Here is a 23,522-nt window from a genome sequence, read left to right on the forward strand (position 1 = left end):
TCAATAGTCAAGAGTAAAAAAATTGGAAAAAAAAATTAACAAAAAAATTTAAATAATTTCTCTAATTTGATGCCTAAACTGAGACAAGGTAATGACCAAAATATCCACTTCACCTGAGTTAAACAATCTTAACGTCCTCTCAATTGGAGAGTGAGATGCATAATTTGTGCCACGAAAAGGCAGGGGAAAACAAACCATTATGTCTTAGGTTTCTAGTTGGCACATTAAACAAAATCATCTTCAGAAGTTCTGGGCAATTCATATGACCATTTAACAACTAAATATAAAAATAAGATTTGGGCTATTCATATACAGTGGAAGAAAATTGAGCAAAACCCTCTGCAATTTCCTCACATCCCAAGAATTTGTTATCTCTGTAATTCATTAAATTAGGTATTCCATTTACCTCCCTATCCTTATTTAAATTAAACCAAAAACTTTTATGGTTAGTATAAAGCTGCTGATCAAACTTCAAAAGGTGATTTTGATAGCAAATATCACTCTCAACAAGTTTTAAATCTCTTCCTGAGATTAGAAAATTTTAAATAGTCAGCTGCTGGATTACTGGTCCTGTAATACTGAGCCCCTTTCTTCAACTTAACCAATGTTCTCAATTCAGCTGAAAACCAAGAAGGAAACTGGGATGTTTTATACCTTTTTAATGGCACAAAGAGTGCTATAGCCATTCCAAAAATATGATAAAATTGATAGACTATGACATTAATATTATTTGACACCAATAAAGTATCCTAGTTAATTGCACCTAGATAGTTATTGATACCATTATAATTGGCCATTTTAAAGTCATAGGAAAAAACTACAAATTTAATGCTCTTCCTATCAGCACCACCAGGGACTATTGAAAAGTAATATGCTTTATGATGAATAGACTCATTAAAAAGAAGTGGCCTCATTAACCAACAGATCTTGATTTTAATTTATATAGTAACCTGTTGAAAATTTTAAGATCCATATACTATTATTGCTATAGTCTAGTTATGTGTTTGAATTAAATTATTTTTTTTTTGGGTTTTAAATGAAAGTATTAAACAGTTATGTAAAAAAATGTATGTAAAATTTGTTAAGCCTTTACTAGCAGTGATTTCCAAGCAGCAACAAAAAATACCCTTACCAAATATACTCAACATTTCGTTAATTATTTGGTGGGATCAGTACACTCTGAAACCCCTATTTTATTTTATTTTTATTTTAGAAAAAATCATAAGTTAATAAATATATTATTTATTTATTTACTTGACATGCATATATTAGATCTCAGTTATAATAATAAACAAAATAGGAAACAAACATTTAATGAGTGAACACTAGTTTTGTGCATTATACAATACATTAAATAAAATTAAGTGCTTTTCAACAACCAAATAGTCAAAGTCAAAAGTCAAAACATGCTTTATTGTCTAAAGATTAACATCTCATTGACAAAGCTAAAATTATGTTATAAAATAATATAGATAGGTCAAAATTTGGAATACAAATAAAAATAAATAAAATAAGGTGGATACATAAATCTTAACAATATCATGCAAGTTGATCATTAAAAAATTAATCTAAGGTGTAATAAGCCTTACTAATCAAAAGTTTTTTTACACTGAAATTGGAACTTCTTAAAGTTATTTAGGTTTCTAAGTTGTGAGGGCAAATGGTTATACATTTATTTTGCATCATAGATAAATGATCTCATTACAAGGGCATTTGTTGGTATGGGTAATGGTACATGTTGTTCTGGACAAGTATTATATTGCCCTTGTGTAATAAGATGCTTCTATTTTCTATGAACTAAACATACACTGTCAAGAATAAACAGACATGGCAAGGTCATAAGTTTGTTATTTAAAAATACAGGCCTACATGATTCCCTTAATCCAACATTGCACATAATTGAAACTGCCCTCTTTTGTAATACAAACAAAGACTTAAAGAGATAACCACCGCAGCTCCCCCAAAAGGGAAGACCATATCTCAAATTACTCTCAATTAGGGCAAAATATGCCTTTCTAACTGAACTTTGATATAACTCTCTAGAAATAACTGAAAATATACAGACCAGAGTTGTGTTGAAATTATGTGCAGAATTCAAATATGGATTATAAAATATCATTTCATTGAAAAAAGGGAACTTGGATTCTCTATACTTTTTTCGTGAAGTCTCCTGTGCATGTAAAAATATGTTTATAAAATAGTGCAGATAGGAAGATATCTATAATATGTGACAAGTGTGTAAAAAGATCCAATAGTTATAAATCAGAAATTTGTCAATTTCCATGAATAAAAAAAGGAAAGTTTACACACATATAACATACAAAAATTTGTCTACTACCCAAGAAAACAAAGAAAAATTTACCAAATAAGTGCACAATGCACTAGTGCATAAAATAATAATTTACACACTAGTGCCTAAAAAAAGTGTCAAAGTCAAAAGGTTAACAAATAATGGGAAATCATTTTGAATGCCCCAATTAGGCCCCTTAATATACCAGTTGACAGTATGATCTTATACACTTTGACTTTCTTATGGGTTCGTGTGTCTGTCATATATGGCGCCTATTGAAAAGATATTAGTGGCAAAATTAAAAACCTGCAGTGAAAATCTGTGAAGCAAATCAATGTAAATCAATTGGAAGCTAGATACACAGACATTAAAAAAGATATCAACCTAAAAATGATTTAAATGCTGGCTTAATTGTAAAGTTTTATAGTTTAAGGCATGCCAAATTTTACCAATGTTCAACCCAGTTTCCATAGAATGTATCTAATTTTCCTTTTGCTTATCCAATCTCTCAGCATACCAGATTTACTTGGCAGATTGCATTTGTCAATATTAATCACACACTAATTTGTAGGCATCATGTGCATTTCTATGCAATGCTCCAAATGCAAGCTAAGTTTTTTTTAAGTAAAGTGCTATGTTCCACAGATCAAATGGCTTAATATCCTTCATCAAAACTCCTTACTAAAAAATCTGATACTTCAGAAGTAATGTAAACAGTATTAACCTTTTCTTTAAACTCTAAATTAATAGTTTGAAATTTAATGAAAATTTTTCCAAGAATGAACAAAGTCTAAATTTATTGATTTTTTCTAGGAATTTATTAATTGTGCTATTGAAAAACTACTGGTTTATAGTTATTTATTTCTTTTTTATTTCCTGATTCGTATACAGGTAGTTGATATATACCAGTACTAAATATAGAATTCAGGTTTTAAGTGTCTCAGTGGTTTTAATAAAAAAACATAATTGCTTTTTTGCTTGGACTCAATTAATCTTAGACTTGTATTGTTTAAAGAATATGGTTTTAATTTTGCAATAGTGATTTTATCAAAAATAAGAACATAAATGCTTTAGTAAGATTATAAAAAGTTGCACATAATAATATGTATCCATACCTTGTTCTCATCCTTAGATGGACATGGCAAGATGATATTAAATATGTAATGGTTCTTTCAATATTTTAGCCTATAAGTTACATCCAATAAGAATTTTAGCTTAGAATTAATTCTGCAAGAGATCAGTAATAATGTAATAGAACAATATATTTTTTTTTGGGTGAAAATTGATAATTCATAATAACCAATAGAAGTAAATAAAAATTACAGCCATCTTAGGAAAATTTAACAGTGGTTATGTTACTGACTCTCTCAATCTTGATATTGACACTTGGAGAAATACATTTAATATTTCAGTAAAACATTTATTATTTCTTTTTTAGGAGAGGAAGAAGCAGCTGAAGAGCCTATTGGTGAAACCGGTGAAACAGAAGATGTTTCTGATGAAGGGCCACCTAAAGTAGAAGTAAGTTATTACAATGACAAGGTAGGATGTGAAAGTGAAAAAAAGATGTATGGTCTATAATATTCAGATTTTTTTATTTCTCCAGGAATACACGGAATATTTTAAAATTTTAAGTGCCATTGGAAATATGCAACTTAGCTTAATTCAACTGACTCAAATTGGGCAAACTTAACAATTTTAATTCAATTCAAGCATTTTTTGATATAATCAGAATAAATCATGCTTATATTTTACATTTTATTAGACCAATGTCTAACATATGTTTAACTGTACTCTTCAAAGTATTAATGTTACCAATTATTTAACATAGGAAGAAGATGATGATTATGAACCTGAAGACGGTCGTAAAAAGAAAAAAGGAAAAAAGAGAAAAATTCGAGGTGAGGGTGAAGGTAGCAGCAAGAAAGGTAGAAAAAAGAAGAAAAAGAAGAAGAATGATAGTGGCGAGGTAACTATAGACAGTTTAATCTAAACAGCTTTTTTCATATCTGAATAATCGTAATTAATCGGACATAGGTTAATGTAGGATACCTGACATGAAAATAAACCGTCTGAGCTCAATATTGCTTAGCAAAATTTTATCGGTTTTCATTCTACAGGGTGTTAAAACTAAATTTTTACCAAACATTTATTGAAATATTTAGGAATCCACTGAACAGATTAACCTAAAATTTGGCGTACTCTTATTATTTGGGATGAGGAACACGAATATGATATCTATTTTCCCATTAACACTAGATGGCACATATTTTTGACCTACCTGTACGCAAAATTGCGAGTGAAAATAATAAAACAGCAATTTTAATTCTAGTCAAAAAAGGTATACTTCTTTGATCTCCAGAAAGTAGACCGTTTTCGAAATAAACGCATTTTTGTATTAGGTTGCCTATGAACAAATTATTATCGGAGTTTTACAAAGTAGGCTTTGCCTAGGATAAACACAATATTATAACTACGACCTGTCAAGGTGAAGTATTAATAAGTAAGTCTTTAATTTGGCTAAAGCTCGTGTTCTTGTTGTGTTATTTTCGCTTAAAAATGCCGCGTCACAATGATTTTTCTAATGCTCAGATGCGGGATATGGTATGTGTATATGCTCAAGAAAATTTTCGTAGTCGAAGAGCAGCGCAGCGTTATTTAGATCTGTATCTGGATAGAAGGCAGCCAAATCATCAAACATTTAAAGCGTTGTACGATAGATAAGGCGAAACGGGCTCATTTCGTTCAAAAAACGTAAATGCGGGAAGACCAAGGATAATTGGAGCAGATATGGAAGATGAAATTTTGGTTCATGTTATCGAAAATTCTGAAACCAGCACAAGACGTATTGAGGCAGCCACTGATGTAGGGAAATCTTCGGTGTCCAAAATTATACGCCAAGAAAAACTGTATCCGTATCATTTTACTCCAGTTCAAAATCTTCTTCCTCAAGACTTTCCTGCAAGACTCCAATTCAGTCAATTTTTAAGAGAGCGCCAATTGAATGATCCATTTTTTTGTAATAAAATTTTATTTACGGATGAAGCCACGTTCACAAGGAGAGGTGTTCTTAATTGGCGTAACAATCATATCTATTCGATGGAAAACCCTCATGCTTTCCAAGAACACCATTTTCAACATGAGTTTTCAATAAATATTTGGTGGGGTATCTTTGGGGATTGTATTGTGGGACCTTTTGAATTGCCAGCTAAGCTTAATCGAGAACGTTATCTAAATTTCTTGAGGAATGATCTACCCATTCTTCTAGAAGATGCCCCTAAATTTAAGACGTGATAGTTGGTATATGCACGATGGTGCACCGGCACATTATTAACTGCAAGTCAGAAATTACTTGGACGAAATTTATCCTCATAAATGGATTGCTAGAGGTAATAAATATCCGTGGCCTGCGCGTAGTCCCGATCTTAATCCCTCAGATTTTTATTTCTGGGGCTACTTGAAATCACTTGTGTATAAAAATAAAATAAATAATCGTCAGGAATTGTGGCAAAAGATTCTGGAAAGAGTCAATACCATCAGGGCCCAAGAAGAATAGTTGTTTGGAGTCAGGCAAAATTTAAATAAAAGAATTAGACAATGTGTCCTAGTGGATGGTGAACATTTTGAATAATTATTATAATCAACAGCCTTTTCTAATTTTATCGTTGTTAATTAAATTATAGATTAAGTGTTCATACGCAAACTAATAAAAAAGTGCGTTTATTTCGAAAACAGTCTACTTTTTGGAGATCAAAGAAGTATACCTTTTTTGACTAGAATTAAAAGCTGTTTTATTATTTTCACTCGCAAATGTACGTACAGGGAGGTCAAAAAAGTTAGGACCTTTTTAATCACTCAATGTTGTTGTATGTGGCGCCATCTACTGGCAATGGCAAAATAGATATCATATTCGTGTTCCTCATCCCAAATAATAAGAGTACACCAAATTTTAGGTTAATCTGTCCAGTGGATTCCAAAATATTTCAATAAATGTTTGGTAAAAAATTAGTTTTAACACCCTGTAGAACGAAAACCAATAACATTTTGCTAAGCGATATTGAGCTCAAACGGTTAAGTTTCTTGTCAGGTATCCTACATTCACCTATGTCCAATTAATTACGGGACACCCTGTATAACCTTGTTTTCTTTCTCTAACATACAGTCTTGGACAAAAGTATGGAAATATTTTTAACTCAATCACCTTTTCAGCAGACCTTGTATTTAACAAAAATATACTGTATTTATTTAATATACTTGCTAAAGTCTTCAGTTTTATTGCATGCTTTTATTTTGGGCTGTAGATATTCCTTTCCTATCTGCCTTTTTTGTTTACAGCTTATCTCAATCTCAATTTATTCATGTCATTATACATACAGTGTTTACACTTATCAATAAAATACAAAAAAAAAATAGATGAACATAAGTAAAGCTTTACACCTAATATAATATTATATGATATCATTGGGAAGACTGTTATATACTTTAATGCACAGATAGCCTGGCCCATTTTGACATCTTTTCAACCTGTGGTAGGTGGTGATGAGGAAATTTTTTTGCAGAGTGTTATAACTCTGGACCCCAAGGTGCACCCTAAACTTCCTCAGATTGTTTTTTACATGCAGGAGGTTTTCAATTAATTATTTTCTTTATTTTTTGACCAAAACAGCTCTAAATAAATTTTTATTACGACGGCACTGGAACGCGCAGAAAATTAAAATTATAAGTGTAATTCACGGAAGTATTGTACATTAGTCTTCACTGTAAAAATTTGTTTTACATTTAACAGGGCTGGTCAAAATTAGTGATTCTACCGCTAGATACAAAAATTGTAAAAAATGCATTTAAAAAAAAATAGAACACCCTGTATATTATAACATGTTTCAAAAGCAAATTGAAATCCCTTTCTAATAAAGTATCTTGTTCCTATATCTAAGTAATTCGGTTTCTGAAATAAAAGCAAGTTTCTGTAAAAATCTGAATATTTTCACATATTTGCTTTAGGTGGCCATGAAAGGTCATGACAAAATAATGCTATGCTATTAACGTTTGACAGTTACATATAGTTGATCAATAATAGTAATACACGCAGGTGTTTCTTTAAAATAGTTACCTAAAAATTAATTGAAACGGAAAGAAATAGTTATTCAAATGAAGTTTTGATGAATCTATTTATTATTTATGGGTAATGTGACAAAATTGTAGCAAGGACATAACGAAAGTTCAACGAAATGTACTCTAATTTACAAAAATGGATAAAAGAAAATTTGTGCGAATACAAAATAATTTTATACAATTTGGTTCAAAAGTTAAAAATGAAGTTTACCCAAGCCTCGTCAACGTCTGATGAGGACAACATCGTGAATGTTTTAGCCTACTTTCACGCATATCCACAACCTTCTCATTGAGTATATCCAGGCCGCATCAGATGATTTAGGCCTAACTTATTATTCTGTGCAAAAAATTCTGGATGACAATAATATGCATCCCTTTAAATTTTTAAAAGTACATTAGCTGAAACTGGATGATGCCAACGTCGCGTTCGATATTGTTTGACACCTCTGACACGCACACAAGAGGATTCTTTCTAAAAAAAATATGGGCAGATGAAGAAAAGTTTTCAAAAGATTGAAGAAAAATTTATAGCAAATTACTTATAATATTAGGATAACTAATTAAATTTTCTTTTATCAATTTTTTGTAAATTAGAGTACATTTCGTTGAACTTTCGTCATGTTCTTGCTACAATTTTGTCACATTGTCCATGAATAATAAATAGATTCATCAAAACTTCATTTGAATAACTATTTCCTTCCATTTCAATTAATTTTAGGTAACTATTTTAAAGAGACGCCCACATGTATTACTATTATTGATCGACTAAATGTAACTGTAAAACGTCAATAGCATAGCATTGTTTCGTCATGACGTTTCATGACCACCTAAAGCAAATATGTCAAAATATTCTGATTTTTACAGAAACTTGCTTTTATTTCAGAAACCGAACTACTTAAATATAGGAACATGATACCTCGTTAAAAAGGGATTTCAATTTCCTTTTAGAATATGTTATAATATATGAGGTGTTCCATTTAAAAAAGATGCATTTTTCACAATTTTTGTATCTAGCGGTAGAATCACTAATTTTGACCAACCCTGTATAATGTAGAACAAATTTTTACAGTGAAAACTAATGTACAATACATCTGTAAATCAGCTCAAAATTTCAATTTTCTGCGCGTTCCAGTGCCGTAGTAATAAAAATTTATTTGGAGGTATGTATGTTTTGGTCAAAAAACAAATTCAAATTCAAATTCAAATTCAAATTTATTAATCATTTTGGTTATATTATAACAATTTTTAACTTAATTATATTCAATAATAATAGTTAACAGTCATTGTTTTTAACATACACCTAGATGTTGTAACATCTGTTTGTGTATGCTGAGAAATCACAAAATTTTAGTAATAATATAAAATATAACTAACCATAATCTACAACTAAACAAAAATTCTCCAATAAAATTTCCCTTCCCAAAACTATTTAAAAAAATTAAATTTAAACAAAGAAAATAATTAATTTCTTGAAAACCACTACAAATAGGTATAGGAACATCTTATACAAAAACAATCATAAAGTGATAGCGGATCAGAAAATAAAATAATATACAGGGTGTTTCATTAAAAATACCAAAGTTGCTACTAATTTTTTGTATAAGCGGCAACACTGCATCTTTAAAAATATTTTAATCGTTAGATCACTAGCTGAAATCCATGATTCCAAATTTTCAAAAAAAATCTGTTTTCCGTTCTCCCTAAACGTCTAAGGTACCATCAAATGATAACCATAATGTAATAATAGTAGGCGATTTTAACGTGTCTGATTTCTCTATTAAGTCACCTACAGGTAATCATGTTAGTCAAAAGTCTATTGCTGTGAATAATTTTGCTAACACATTTAATCTTGTTCAGTGTAACCACATCCTAAACTATAATAACAGACTATTGGATCTTGTTTTATCTAACTTCACCTATACTGTTTCTCGTAGTGACGTGCCTTTTGTCTTGGAGGATTTGCATCACCCCGCACTGGAGATTGATTTTACTGTCTCAGGCCAACATGTCCATTATTTTCAGCTTAATAAAAACTTATCTCATTTTTTTAACTTTAGAAAGGCCAACTTCCATCTCCTTTATGACTCGATCCTTGAAGCTGACTGGTCTACTGTGTATTTATCCTCTAACGTTAATGATGCATGTTGAGCCCTATATGATATATTGAATAGCATATTTGCCGCACACATTCCTCTTAAGCAGCAATGTAAAAGAAGATTTCCAAATTATTATTCTCGACAATTGATTAACATTTATAGCAAAGAAAAGGCTTTCAAGGACTTTAAAATTTACAATTCTCCATTCTTTCAAAATAAATACCATTCTCTTAGACGCCTTATCAAACTACGAATACGCAATTCGTCGACGTCTGATAATGATGAAGATTATTTTGGCTAGTAAAAAACTCAAAAATAAGTTAACATCTGGTGTAGACGGTGTGCCTAGCTTCTTGGTTAAAGATTGCATTGGTGTCCTGGCTGATCCGCTGACCTACATTTTCAACTTAATACTGTCAACAGAACAGATTCCTGAAATTTGGAAGACTGCTAAAATAATACCTATTTTAAAAGCTGGGGACTCTAATCAAATGAAGAACTACAGGCCAATCTCATTACTCTGTAACTTCTCAAAAATTTTCGAAATTATCCTAAATCGGTCGCTATTTAGTCACGCAAAAGAACTCATCTCTGTAGACCAGCATGGATTTTTTAGCGGGCGATCTTGTGTTACTAACTTATCCTGTCTGTCTAGCCACATCTGTGAATCACTTGATGTTAATACTCAAGTCGATGCTATTTATACCGACTTCCAAAAAGCCTTTGATCGGATAGATCACTATATATTGCTGCATAAATTAACTCGGTATGGTTTTTCAGGGAGATTATTTAATTTATTTCATTCCTACTTGATTGGTAGATTTCAATATGCTGAATATGAGGGCTTTAAATCGAAACTTTTTAACGTAACGTCGGGTGTACCACAGCGCTCGAACCTGGGTCCGCTCCTGTTTAGTTTTTTTATAAACGACTTGATCGAGTCACTCATTTGTCATAGGCTTTTGCCGATGATTTGAAGCTATATTTAAATGTATATGGTTTGGAGGATTGTGTTTTTCTTCAGTACTGTCTAAATACATTGGAGGTATGGTGCGCTGTTAACAGGTTAGGCTTGAATGCGGCTAAATGTAGTGTGATCAGTTACTCTAGATCAAAAACACCCTTAAATTTTGATTACTTTATTAATGATACTATTTTAGGTGGATTAGAGCAAATTACTGATCTTGGTATCACCTTTGACTCTGAATTTACATTTGTTCCACACTTCAACAACATAGTCAAGTCAGCCCTAAGAAGGCATGGGTTCATAATTAGAAATTCTCAGAGTTTTACTTTGGAATCTACATTAAGACTGCTTTTCTGTTGCTTTGTGAGATCAAAACTGGAGTTTGGCTGCATTATATGGAACCCGCTCTATCAGAATCATGTTGGTCTCCTTAAATCTGTTCAGCGTAGATTTGCTAAGTTTTTGGCCTTCAGGCAGGATGGCATATATCCAGTTAGAGGGTTTGATCATCGGCAACTATTGGAACGCTTCAATCTACATCCATTACATCTCAGAAGAATGATCTTCTCTGTAAAATTCCTGAATGGGTTACTGAATGGATTCATTGATAGTCCTGTATTTCTTTCTGGTGTACGTTTCATGGTGCCTAGGCTTAATGCTAGACATTCCCTAACATTCTTTCTGCCAAGGCCTCATACTAACATCCCGTTGAAATCGCCACTATATACAGTATGCGCTATATTTAATCGGATCTGTCACATGTGCGATATAAATTTCTCTCCTGTTCATGAAATTGTCAATATCTTGGTGGATCATTACTCTTGAGATTAAGACCCATGTGTTTTAAGTTATAGTTAGTAGGTATATTGCAGATAATTTAATTTAATTTTGTTGAATATGTGATTATCTTGTTAAACTTTTATAATTGGGTTTTTATATCATATTAATAGTTATTTATTCTAATTTTTTGGATAACTTTTGAGATTGTGACTTTACTTTACTTTACTTTACTTTTTTTCTTTTCTTTTCATTCTTTTTGGTTTGTTTTTTTTTGTATTTAACTATATTTTTCATTGTTTTGCAACTGTTTCCTGTTATTAGGCAAGTTGCCTGTTGGAAATAAAGGCTTAATAATAATAATAATAATCAACCATCAATCACCAATCACCCTGTATATTAATGATCTTCCTCCTAATTCTAATGAAGAAAACTACACTCTCTTTGCGGATGACACCTCAGTTTCCCTGTCGGCGGGATTTGTTGCCCAGGCAGTTTGGAGATTGGGCGACGTGCAGTGGAGGGTAAAAAGCTGGTTTGATACAAACTGAAGTTAGTGATGAATGTGAATAAAACTGAAAAAGCTATCTTCTCCCTCAGGGACTGCACCACCACAGACAAAGCTGAGTAAGGCTTTGTTTGATCTTAGAAATTTGTCTCAATGTATATCAGACCAGGTTTTACTAATATCCTATCATGCCATACTCCACTCAGTTTTAAGTTACAGTATCCTGGTTTGGAGGCACTCTCCTCTTAAACTAGAGCATTTGGGATACAGAGAAAAACAATTTGAACATTGGCAGGCTTGGGTTTCAGGGATGATTGTAGAGAAGCTTTGAAAATATTAACCTCACCCTGTCAAGATGTATGAAAGTTATTAAGCCAAATGGTTTTTCGACAAAATATTGAATTTTACAGTTTTAAGTTGTGTAAATGTAAACATTTTTGTAGTCTTTCTATACATTTGTCCACAGAGTGGTTTTTTTATTTCATAAGGTCCCATTGTTTTAATTAGTATTTTTATTTCTCGAATAAGAGTTTATTTATTTATTTTTTCAAATTCAAAACATGCTTTATTATCATAAATACATGGTATTGGTTGACAAAGCTTCTTATAATATAAAATAGGAACATAAATTGATATATTACTAACAAATTAAAAATTAATAAAAAAAATACAAGAGTGGGTTCAACATACTAGTATAGTACTAGCAATAATAACGCAAAATTTAATTAAAAATTCAAGACAAAATGAGTTCCATGTTAGTTTTGTTTGTTTATATCGTTTATTTAGTCAAAAACTAATACAAGTTATACAACAAGGTTACTTAATAATTACCACATTAAATTTAAAAAAAAAGGATTGAATAACTAACAAACACTATATAATTACCACAAACATATGTATATTATACAAACAAAAAACGAGACACAAACTAGACAATTTGATGAAAATTAGAAATGAGTACTTTATTATACTAAATTTATGATTAAATGATGTTTACAAATCATTTTAAAAAACTTTATACTTTCGATTGTTTTGATTTCTATTGGCAACATATTGTATTTGACTAGACCATTAAAAAATAATGCAACTTGAGCGCACGTTCTTGAGAAACTCTAGGTATATAAAAATTACTTCTCGATCGCGTGTTATGATCATGTATTTCGGCAGAGAATGTGACTTTACTCAACAAATACTGTGGAGCATGACATGACCATACTTTCAGACAACATATCTTTTATTGGGGTCAATCTTGGTTTACCTTATATTATACGCATGGCCCTATTTTGCAACTTTTGAAGTCGAGACAACTCATTTTGTTTTAATAAAAATAATACACCAGAACAATAATTAAAGTGAGGCAGGATAAATACATTGTAAATAGTTTTTTTTCCATAAGCTTAAGTAAGGTGAACAACTAGTTAAGTAATAAATCTTATATGAAATCTTCTTAATGACCACAACTGCATAACCTTTAAAATGTAAGTCCCGATCTATCCATATGCCTAAGTATTTAATTTTTGTTACACATTTTATCGAATGTTCCCCTATTTTTATATTTAACTGTGCTGGTAAGTGTCTGTAAAAAAATCCTTTGCTATTATCTAATATTTTGTTTTAGAGATGTTAACCATTAGATCATTTAAGTTACTGACTTTAAAATATTATTTAATTTAACTTGAAGCTCATGTGTGTTTAATGTAGTAAAATAAAATAAAGCATCATCTGCAAAAGGATAAGTTGTGCATTCTTTAACAAAATCTATTAAATCATTAATATATATTACAAATAGCGATGGTCCTAATACACTACCATGTGGAACGCCATATTTATTTATTAACGGTTCTGATAAAACATAATTAATTTTTAATACATGTTTTCTATCTTCTAAATACATACTAAATCACTTCAAGACAACCCCCCTTTAAACCTATACTTTTTAATTTTGTTATTAATCTTTTTCTATTGATGGTTTCAAATCCTCTTCTTAAATCCAGGAAAATCGCACCAGTAGCTAAATTACAGTCTATATTTTTTTCCAATCAGCCAACACACCCTGAACAGCAGTTTCGCAGTTAAACGTTTCTCTTAAGGCAGATTGAAAGTCACTGATTATGCGGTTATTATTAAGATAGTTAACAAGTTCACTTTAAGATATGTAAGATAGTTCACTTTATTTAGTTAATTTATTTAATAGGGTTGGTTTATATTTTGACCTAAAATCTGTTATTGATAAATAATTATTACAGATATAGACGAAAAGAAAATATTTCCATACTTTTGTGCATGACTGTATACTATGTAAATAAAGTTGATTAAATTGTCGTTTCATGTAATAAAACACTCCAACATCCAGCATTAAAAAAATAATTTGTTTTTAAATAGGAAAGTGATTTTGCTGGAGAGGATGAAAATGGAGGAGATTCAGATTATAGTGGCGGTAAAAGAACTGGGCGCAAACCGAAATCATCTAAACACACTTCTTCAACTCCATCCACCCCCTCTGGAGAAACAATGAGTTCAGGAGGTACCTTTGTTATGAACTAAAATAATAAAATAATTAAGAACACATTTAGATAAAAAATAAACATTTATCTTTCATATATTTTACTACTCACAAACAAAATCTTTTAACTTTTATCTATAGGCAGCGGTATGCCCACCATAGAAGAGGTCTGCTCCAGCTTCGGCCTTTCCGATGTTGAGATAGAGTATAGTGAGCAAGACATGCAAAATTTAACATCTTATAAGCTATTTCAGCAGCATGTTAGACCTTTACTGACAAAAGAAAATCCTAAGGTAAACTTAATCTTACAGTTATAAATTTCCTTTTTTTACACTATATGTTGCAGGTTCCGATGTCGAAATTAATGATGCTAGTAGCCGCTAAATGGCGTGAGTTCTCCAATATCAACCCCCATCTCAAAGCCGATTCAGATAACCAAGAATCGTCAACTTCAACCTCGACGCCTGCCAACGAAGAGAATTTCCAAAAACCGGCGAGGGCTTCAAGGGCATCCAAAGAGGCGGCCTCAAAAATTGTTGAAGCTGAAGCTGAAGATTTTGATGAGGACGATGACGATGAAGAAGATGATAGAAGGCAAGTTTATTTTATAATACTTTAATCAAGGTGAAAATTTAGGTAGTGGAATTAGGGACAACAAATCAAACCTTAAGTTTTTAATTGGCCGACGCACAGTATTGCAACTTATAGGGAAATCAGGACAAAAATCATTATCACTAGATAAAAGTTAAACTAACCACTTTTAAATTTTTATTTATACATATTTTAAACAAAAAAGTGCATTGGTGAGACAAATCAGGACAAAAATCATTATTCAACTATAAGTTAAAGTAACCATTTTTTTTGGTTTTATTTATACATGGACACTTTTACCAACAACCTATCAAATTATAGTTTGAATAGGAATTGATGTCTTTATACAGGGTGAAACACATCAAGACAAAAATCATTATCTAATTAAAAGTTAAAGTAACCAATTTTTTGGTTTTATTTATATATGAATACTTTTACCATCAACCTATCAAATTATACATAGTTTGAATAGAAATTGGTGTCTTTATACAGGGTAAAAAAAAGAAGTTATTTACAACACTAAACATCTTCGGGTACATTATCATTTTCTAAAAGTAACGAATCTGTTTTTATATGGTCATTTAAATATTCTACAATATCCATATCCCACGTTATGGGTTTGTTTTGTTTTTTTGACAGATTTCTAAGATATGCCAAGCTAGGGTCGGAAGTTATCAAAAGGGTTCTAATGAGGTCTGTATTGCTTTGAATTCTCGATACTTTTCGTGTGTGATGTAAACGAATTTTTCTAAATTCTTTGTGTCTGGCTTCGAGAGCATCTTCTGCCAGCTGCCCTACAGGGAGTTCAAAAAAGCTAATAATTATGCAACCGTGCCTTAAAATTTTATGAACAGTACTAGGCATGTAGTACCATTCATAAAAATTTAAATTAATGCTTCTAGTATCAATCAAGTAAGGACTGAAATTTAGGTACGTTAATCTTAGAACCTGAAGAAAGTACTCTTAAAATTAATTGAAAGTTTTTAATTAGAATTGAGTCGATACCTGTTATTTCAGAGCTAATTTCTACGTTTTAAAAAAATGTCCTGGCAGTATTTCCATCATTTGTGGAACCATACCCGAGCTTTGGCTTATCGACAATTGATCCCAATTTGTCTATAAAATTTAATTGATTTTTTTTTTGTATTTTCAAAAATGTCCTTTCACCTCCTTTTACTTGCCACGTTTTTAATTATAAGCGATAGGCGATGTGCAATACACTCAAAAAAACCGAATCCAGCAATTGAAGTGTCGATAGGCCAAAGCGATAGTTTTCAGCATTTGGTGTTCTTTGAAGTACTGAGTCCCTGGTTCATTTGCCTTGGTGTGGCTCCACAAATAATGCACACTACCGTCTAACATAGTGAATAACATTTCGTAAGAAACATTTACATTTTTTTCTAAAATAAAAAGATGTTAATTATTAAGATTAGTTATTAATGACTCAATTTCGCCATGAACGGTTCGAACAACATCTAAAGTTTCTTTTGTAAATTTAAATGCAATTGGTCGACAATACATTGTTGATGATGAACGTGGGTTAGACCATATACTTTCTCCATTTTCATTTTCAATTAATCTAAGAGGAACTAATGCGACAAGAAACATGTACTCATCTGTTGACAAACTATCTTCAAATTTTTGCTTATAAAGACTATGCCCCGAGCTACCGTCAAACCCCCATTTGAAAATTAATTTAAATTTTTTGTCAGAAGGTATTATAATATCCTGAATTTTAAAAATACTCTCTGCAGTTTTATTTAGAAGCTCTTGAAGATTAACTTCAGCTGAAGTGTCAGTCACAATAATTTGCGAGGGTAAAAATGTTTTTTTACATTCAAATAGAGTGCGATAGCTCGGAAAACAGTTTGTATGCAAAGAATTAATCTTAGAACGCAGTATGTTATATCTCTCAACCGAACGGTTTAGGTCGTGGTAAAGTGCTAAGGCGTCTTCAGGTGTTAATTTTTTTGCCTCTGAAGGAATTTCCTTTCGTTGAGAATTAATCCTCTCTGCCGCAAAACATATTTCTTCTGGCGTATAATGTGTCAACAATTCTTGTACTCTGCGCAATTTGGTTCTTTTTGATGCAGCTTCAAAAGGCACATGCGGTCTTCCACGACTAGGTCTTGGTTGAGGATCCACTTCCATGTCAGTTGCTTCAGTTGGAATATTTGCTTGAAGATAGGGTAAATGAAGAGTGCTTTGTAACCATGTCGAATGTTTTTTAAGAAAAGCATCTCGGCGTCTTCCACAATTGTTCCACATTCTTTCTAACGAAACAGAAAATAGCTTGCTGCTATTTAGCAGCTTTGCTTCAACGTCAGTTGAACAATTATCTAATGCAAAATAAGTTTTAATTGTTTACATTATTCCTGATGCCTTTTTATTTTTTTCGCAACTTGGCCATTTTTCATACAGGATTGTATTAGGTATGGTTTTTTCTAAAAAACAAAAATTCCGCATTATTCCGCAAAAAGTGATGGGTGTCATTTAAAACCAAACACTTTGGAGGGTTGATCCTACAAATTTTATGAAACAACTTTAAACTACTTTTTGTAAATCTTGATGAAAGTGAGAAAAAGGGTATTTTAACACTTTTGATTATATATCTGCAAAAGGCTTAACATGAAAATGATAACTTACCTTCGAAAATGTTGTTCATACTTAAGTGTACAAATTAAAAATATATTAACTTTAAAACACTAGTGCACACTACAACTATTTTATTTTAAACTAAACTTCTAAAAATAACCACAAATCTTTATCGGTATAAAATGTTTTTATTATCCAAAAATTTCTGAATAAAAAAAGTTAAAGGTACTTGCCTTATCTTACTCGGGTATTTTGCTAAACATAACACCAAGAATGTTTTAAAAATTAAATACTTTATTTGTGCATTTTTGTCCATTGGTTGCAACACTGTGCGACGTTTCGACGATATTAATTTTTCGTCTTTATCAAAGCTAAAAAGAGATAAATTTCCTTTGTTGGTTTCATTAAAAATAAGTTTCTTTTATTCTTTTTCACTTTCTTTCCTTTCTTTAATAAATATATAGAGTTAGCAAAGGCACAAAAAAACAAAAAAATAATAAATTATCCCACAACTCATACCCTTTGTACATTATAAAACACAAATTAAAATTAAACAAACATAAATGTAAATAAATTGAATGCTTAGGTTAATTTTCAACAATAATCTAATTTGCTGTGTATATTAAAAATAAAAATAAAAAGTCGATATTTTTTGTACACATAAAAAACAAAAAAAAAAACGCATAAAAGCTATACAATGTTTAACGCTTAGGAATTTACGAGTATGCGACAAAACATACAAATTAAAATAAATAAATAATAAAACAAACACAAATAGGCAAAACATGACCACAATTATTAATAAAATGTCAAGTAAAAAACTGTTTACTAATTGTATAAATGATGCAAATAAAATAAATTGCTCGTTTCTTTTTTAGTCTTTCGTCGTTCAAAGAAAAGAAACAAAAACGCGGCAGAAAACCTGGTCGAAAGAAGGCGGCCTCAAAAGTACCAACTTTAAAAATTAAACTTGGAAAAAGAAAACGAGGTAGTTCAGAAGAAGAGGAAGGAAGCAATGCTGGCTCAGATAAAGACTCGGATGCCGAGTTTGAGCAGATGCTACAGGACGCAGATGAGAAGTCCAGAAGGTAAGTTTCTTAAAAAACGTTCATTTTGAAGCAAAACTTCTTTACGCACGCTGGAGTTGGAGAGTAAGCAGGCGAATGCGTTACAAAAGCGTTACGAAAATTGTGATCGGGCGAGGCGAACGGTAGTTGAGAAGGAGATATGAGATTCTCTTGTACTCTCATAGTCATTGTATGAAATAAAGAAGTTTTACTTCAGTCGTGTGGTCTCAAGCACACTAATTTTTTTTTTAACGAAATGCGAAACGTTTTTTCTCTTAGTGACAACAATGATGCCGGATCATCAAAAGCTACTTCAGAGGCTGGAGATGAGGTTGCTCCAAGGAGGAAAGCCAAAACCAAGATTGGTGGTAAATCGAAGAGGAAAAGAAAAACTAAACAAAAAGATGATGAACCATATGAGGTAAAGATTTTAAAATATTTATGTATTTTTGAATACCCTACTATTAAATTTAATAACATATCAAAAATTATCATTTGTAAGTACAGAAGAGTCAATAATGTGAACTATACTCTACTCTAGTTCCTTTTTGGTGAGAGCACAGTGCCTCATTATTTATGCAGAAATAGCATAAATATAGAGTCTTCCATTTTTCTACTAGTAACAAAATGATAAACCAGGCTGTTTTTACCAATTTTAAGTGGACAAGTCCTGTATGGTCTCAAATACAATAGGTCGTAAAATTCGGAACAATGGTTTCGAGTTCATTTTCATGACAAACGGGTTGCCAGTGTTGTCCCGACTATGGATATTGATTTTAATTTTTAAGTTAAATAATTATCTGTTATGAAAAATTTATAAATTATACTCTATTTCAGAAGTGTATAGAGCAATAAACTGGGGAATTCCGTTCTGTTTGGCTACATTTCGTGGTAGTTCATAGGCGCAGGTACTTATAATATTTATGAATTTAATTTTCACGGATTAAATGCCTTTATTTTGAAAGAGATTAAATGCTAAATAAATACTTTTAATCCTTTTGTATAGGTACCTATCTTTTAACGCTTTGTAACATGCAAAAATGGGGTCAGGTAATATATACAGACTATAAATACTTTTAAATCATATTTTAAACGTTAGTAGTCACTGCTACGCTGTAGTGTAATCACAATATTATTATCCCAATATTTAAAAAATGGAGGTATTCAGTCCAACGAAAAGATGTACTAAAAATTCTCCACTATCGCTGAGTGAAAAAGTTATTATTTTAAATGTACATGATTGCATAAAACACGATTACCCTAGTTTTACTGTGCAAGAAATTGTTGAAAAATGTTCTCGAATGAGTGGAATTGGAAAGTCCACCATTTTCAAATTGTTGCGGGAAAGAAAAGTAGCAGGTCAAGTGGAATCTCCCAAGCAAAAGCCAGGACGACCTACAAAAGTCCTGGATGAAAATGCTAAATGTATAATTCGAAGAAAAGTTCACTCTTTTTATTTTAAAAAGGAAATACCCACCCTAGACAAAATTTGAATGGAGCTTGGCCGAGATGACAGTATTCCGTTGATAAGTAGAAAACTTTTATGGAAAACTTTAAAAAATATGGATTTTGCCTGGGAAAAGCATAACCGCAAAGCACTTTTACTGGAGAGCGACGAAATTGTTTGTTGGAGACGACAATACTTGAGAAGTATCAAGCAGTACCGCAGGGAGCAAAAGAAAGTTTTTTATCTTGATGAGACGTGGATTAACGAAGGTTATATAGTCCAAAAAATGTGGCAAGACAAAAATATAACCAGTGGTCGCCAAGCTTTCATAGAAGGCCTGTCTACGGGTATTAAAGTACCTTCGGGAAAAGGAAAAAGACTTATAATCACACATATTGGAAGCGAAGAGGGATTTTTAAAAGAAGGTCTGCTAACCTTTGAAACGACTCGCACAGGAGATTACCATGAAGACATGAACTCAGACGTTTTCGAGGACTATTTTGGTGAAATGATAAAATTTCTTCCGGCTAATTCGGTGGTGGTTATGGATAACGCAAGCTATCATTCACGGCGAATAGAGAAGACGCCAACTTCAAGTTGGAGAAAGCAAGAAATTATCGATTGGCTGACTGCAAAAGGTATTGCGTTTGAAGCAAATTTGATAAAAAAAGAACTGCTGGCAATAGCAAACTTACACAAAACTCGTTTCATGAAATACGCCGTGGAAGATATAGCCGAAAAATATAATATAACTGTACTGCGCTTACCGCCATATCATTGCGAACTAAATCCTATAGAACTGATATGGGCGCAGGTAAAAGGATTTGTAGCACGACAAAACACGACTTTTAAAATGAAAGATGTTAAGCTACTGTTTGATCAAGCCATTACGGAAGCGACACCAGAGAATTGGCGAAAAGCAGTCCAGCATGTAATTAAGCAAGAGGACAAAATGTGGGATCTTGACAACCTCATCGATCAGACAGTCGATCCTTTAATTATAATGTCAAGAGGTGATGACAGTTCGTCAGATGACGAAGAAGACTACAATCTATTATAATTTAAAATTGTTATACACTGTTCAAAAAGTGCCAGATCCAAAAGTGACATTTTCAACTGTTTTACTCTACATATTATGTTCAATAAATTTGTGAAAAAAATATATTATTCCATTTAAACAAAAGTAACTTTCTAAAATAAAATAGCATTTAAGTACATTAATTATAAGGTAAAAAACAAGTCCCAGTTGCACGCCTTTGGCGAACCGTTTTCAATGTTTATCAGTGGGTAACAATGGGCAAAACTCATAAATTGACCCAAAACCGGGTGGCACTACCTGCAATCAACGAAAAGAAAGAATTTTACATTGAAACTAATACCCAACTAAGGTAGTGGCATAAAATATTGGTGGATCACCAGGTACCACTTTTGCATACCTAATGAGGTTTTATTGCTCTACACACTTCTGAAATAGAGTATAATAATGTTGGATTTTATCTATTATCTATTAGATAAAGATTTTTAGAAAAAGTATGATTGGTAGGTATAACCTATATTTATTAAATTAACAAGAAACATTTCTTAAAAGCGGAAAAGCCTCATTATAAAACTATGGCAAATAAAATGAAATATAAAAATTTGATTAATACCGCAATTTGATTGTTTTTTAAATGTTTAAAAAATTGTAAAATTTCATTTTTTTAATACCAACCAATAAAAAATGCAACTCTCCAAACATACAGTGTGACCCATTTGTTTTCGGGTCACCCTGATAAAAAGTTTATTTTTGGTGCGATTTTGCTCGGGTTTTTTTTTAAATGTTAGGTCCAGAAAAACTGCATCATTATAACAAAAAAAAATTCTGCCATGCAAATTCCAAAGCCTACTAATGTCAGTTTTTAAGGGCCAAATTTTAAGAAACCATGCTAGGCATTTTTTTAGCAAAAAATTGTGCAGACCACTGGATTCGGCATCCCCCAAAACGGCCTTATACCAAATTTCACTAAAAAATATTAAGTAATAACAATTTTATAACAAAAAATAAAAAGGGAAATTATGCATTTATTTACATTTAAAAATGTGTAGATAGCCATGAAAAAAACAAATTGAACAACGATAATACAAGCAAATAACAATTCCAAACTAAATACAAATAAAAACAAACATTAAACTAACAAAAATAAATGCAAATAAAATAAAAACAACAAACAAAAAAATAAAAAATTAACCTCTACTAAATTTTTGAAATTTCTACTAATCCACCATTGTTCTCTATGCATTTTACATTCCTTTTGCCTACATTTAAAATAACTTTACGGACTTGCTCTGGAGTAATTTCTGAACAAACCTGGATTATTCTGACTTGTAGATCTTCTAAATTTTGAGGTCTTGATTTGTACACTTTTTCTTTAAGTAAGCCCCAGAGAAAAAAATCGAGTGGCGTTAAATCAGGGTATCTCGGTGGCCACTCAACGAAAGGACTGTTTCGTCCTATCCAACAGTTTTCAAAATGTTGATTTAACCAGTCTCTTACTAAACGAGCATTATCTAATTGAAACTTCAAATTAAGTTGATATCTTAAGGGTAAATCTTCTAATGCGTTCGAAAATTCATTCTCAAGAAAATTCAAAAATTCAATTGTATTCAAATTACCATTAAAGAAAAAAGGGCCAATAATTTTGTCGCTTAGTATTCCACACCAAACGTTAATTTTTTGCAAATACTGTCTCCTTACATTTATTATAAATTCTGGATTCTGCACGGAGCAGTGGCGGCAATTTTGACTGGAGACTACGCCATTTGTGGTAAAAGTGGCTTCATCGCTAAAAAGGATTTCATCTAGACAGTTTCTATTATTTAAATATTCTCCCTGAAGCCAATAGCAAAACTCTTCTTGCCTGGTCACCATCTTCTAAGGTGTGCAAAAATTTTGGCTTAAATGCTTTTATGTTATTTTTTTGCAAGCATCTTATACTTTCTCTGGGGATGTTAAGGACCAAACTAGCCGTTCTGACAGTACTTCGAGGATTGCCGTTAAAATATTCCAAAATGTAATTTTCATTTCTTCTGAGCCCACGCCGTCCATTATGTCTATTTTTAAGTAGATTTTTCGAAACAGATCGTGTTTCATTGAAAATTTTATTAACACGTTGCACAGTACTTAGACTTACTGGTCTATCAGGATGCCTAATATTAAATTCTCTGGCAGCTTCTCTCATCGAACGCGTGTTACCACCAACAAGACGAACAATTTCTATTTTTTCTCTTAAATTTAAATTTTCCATGATTACTAATACTATCTAAACACGTTCTATTACCACTTTTGACAGTTAGATGTCAAATGTGACAATTCAATATTTCAATAATTTTTAGAGACAATTTAGAAGTAAAGCGCATTTCTTTTTTTTATCATAAAATTGTTATTTAATATTTTTTGGTGAAATTTGGTATAAGGCCGTTTTGGGGGATGCCGAATCCAGTGGTGTGCACAATTTTTTGCTAAAAAAATGCCTAGCATGGTTTCTTAAAATTTGGCCCTTAAAAACTGACATTAGTAGGCATTGGAATTT

The 23,522-nt window shown here is 31.5% G+C and overlaps 1 protein-coding gene across 1 annotated transcript in view; it reads left to right on the forward strand.

Annotated features, from left to right (window-relative positions):
• Positions 1-23,522, forward strand: part of LOC126746628 (chromodomain-helicase-DNA-binding protein Mi-2 homolog) — a 175,347-nt gene that overhangs the window by 8,163 nt on the left and 143,662 nt on the right. Inside the window, exons 2-8 of the mRNA XM_050454957.1 lie at positions 3,729-3,811; positions 4,122-4,259; positions 14,133-14,274; positions 14,395-14,546; positions 14,600-14,847; positions 18,318-18,527; positions 18,786-18,927. Of these exons, the coding sequence (XP_050310914.1) occupies positions 3,729-3,811; positions 4,122-4,259; positions 14,133-14,274; positions 14,395-14,546; positions 14,600-14,847; positions 18,318-18,527; positions 18,786-18,927 (1,115 nt within the window). The remainder of the gene's footprint in view (positions 1-3,728; positions 3,812-4,121; positions 4,260-14,132; positions 14,275-14,394; positions 14,547-14,599; positions 14,848-18,317; positions 18,528-18,785; positions 18,928-23,522) is intronic.

The sequence above is a fragment of the Anthonomus grandis genome, chromosome 17 (genome assembly GCF_022605725.1).
Source record: "Anthonomus grandis grandis chromosome 17, icAntGran1.3, whole genome shotgun sequence".
Taxonomy (NCBI): domain Eukaryota; kingdom Metazoa; phylum Arthropoda; class Insecta; order Coleoptera; family Curculionidae; genus Anthonomus; species Anthonomus grandis.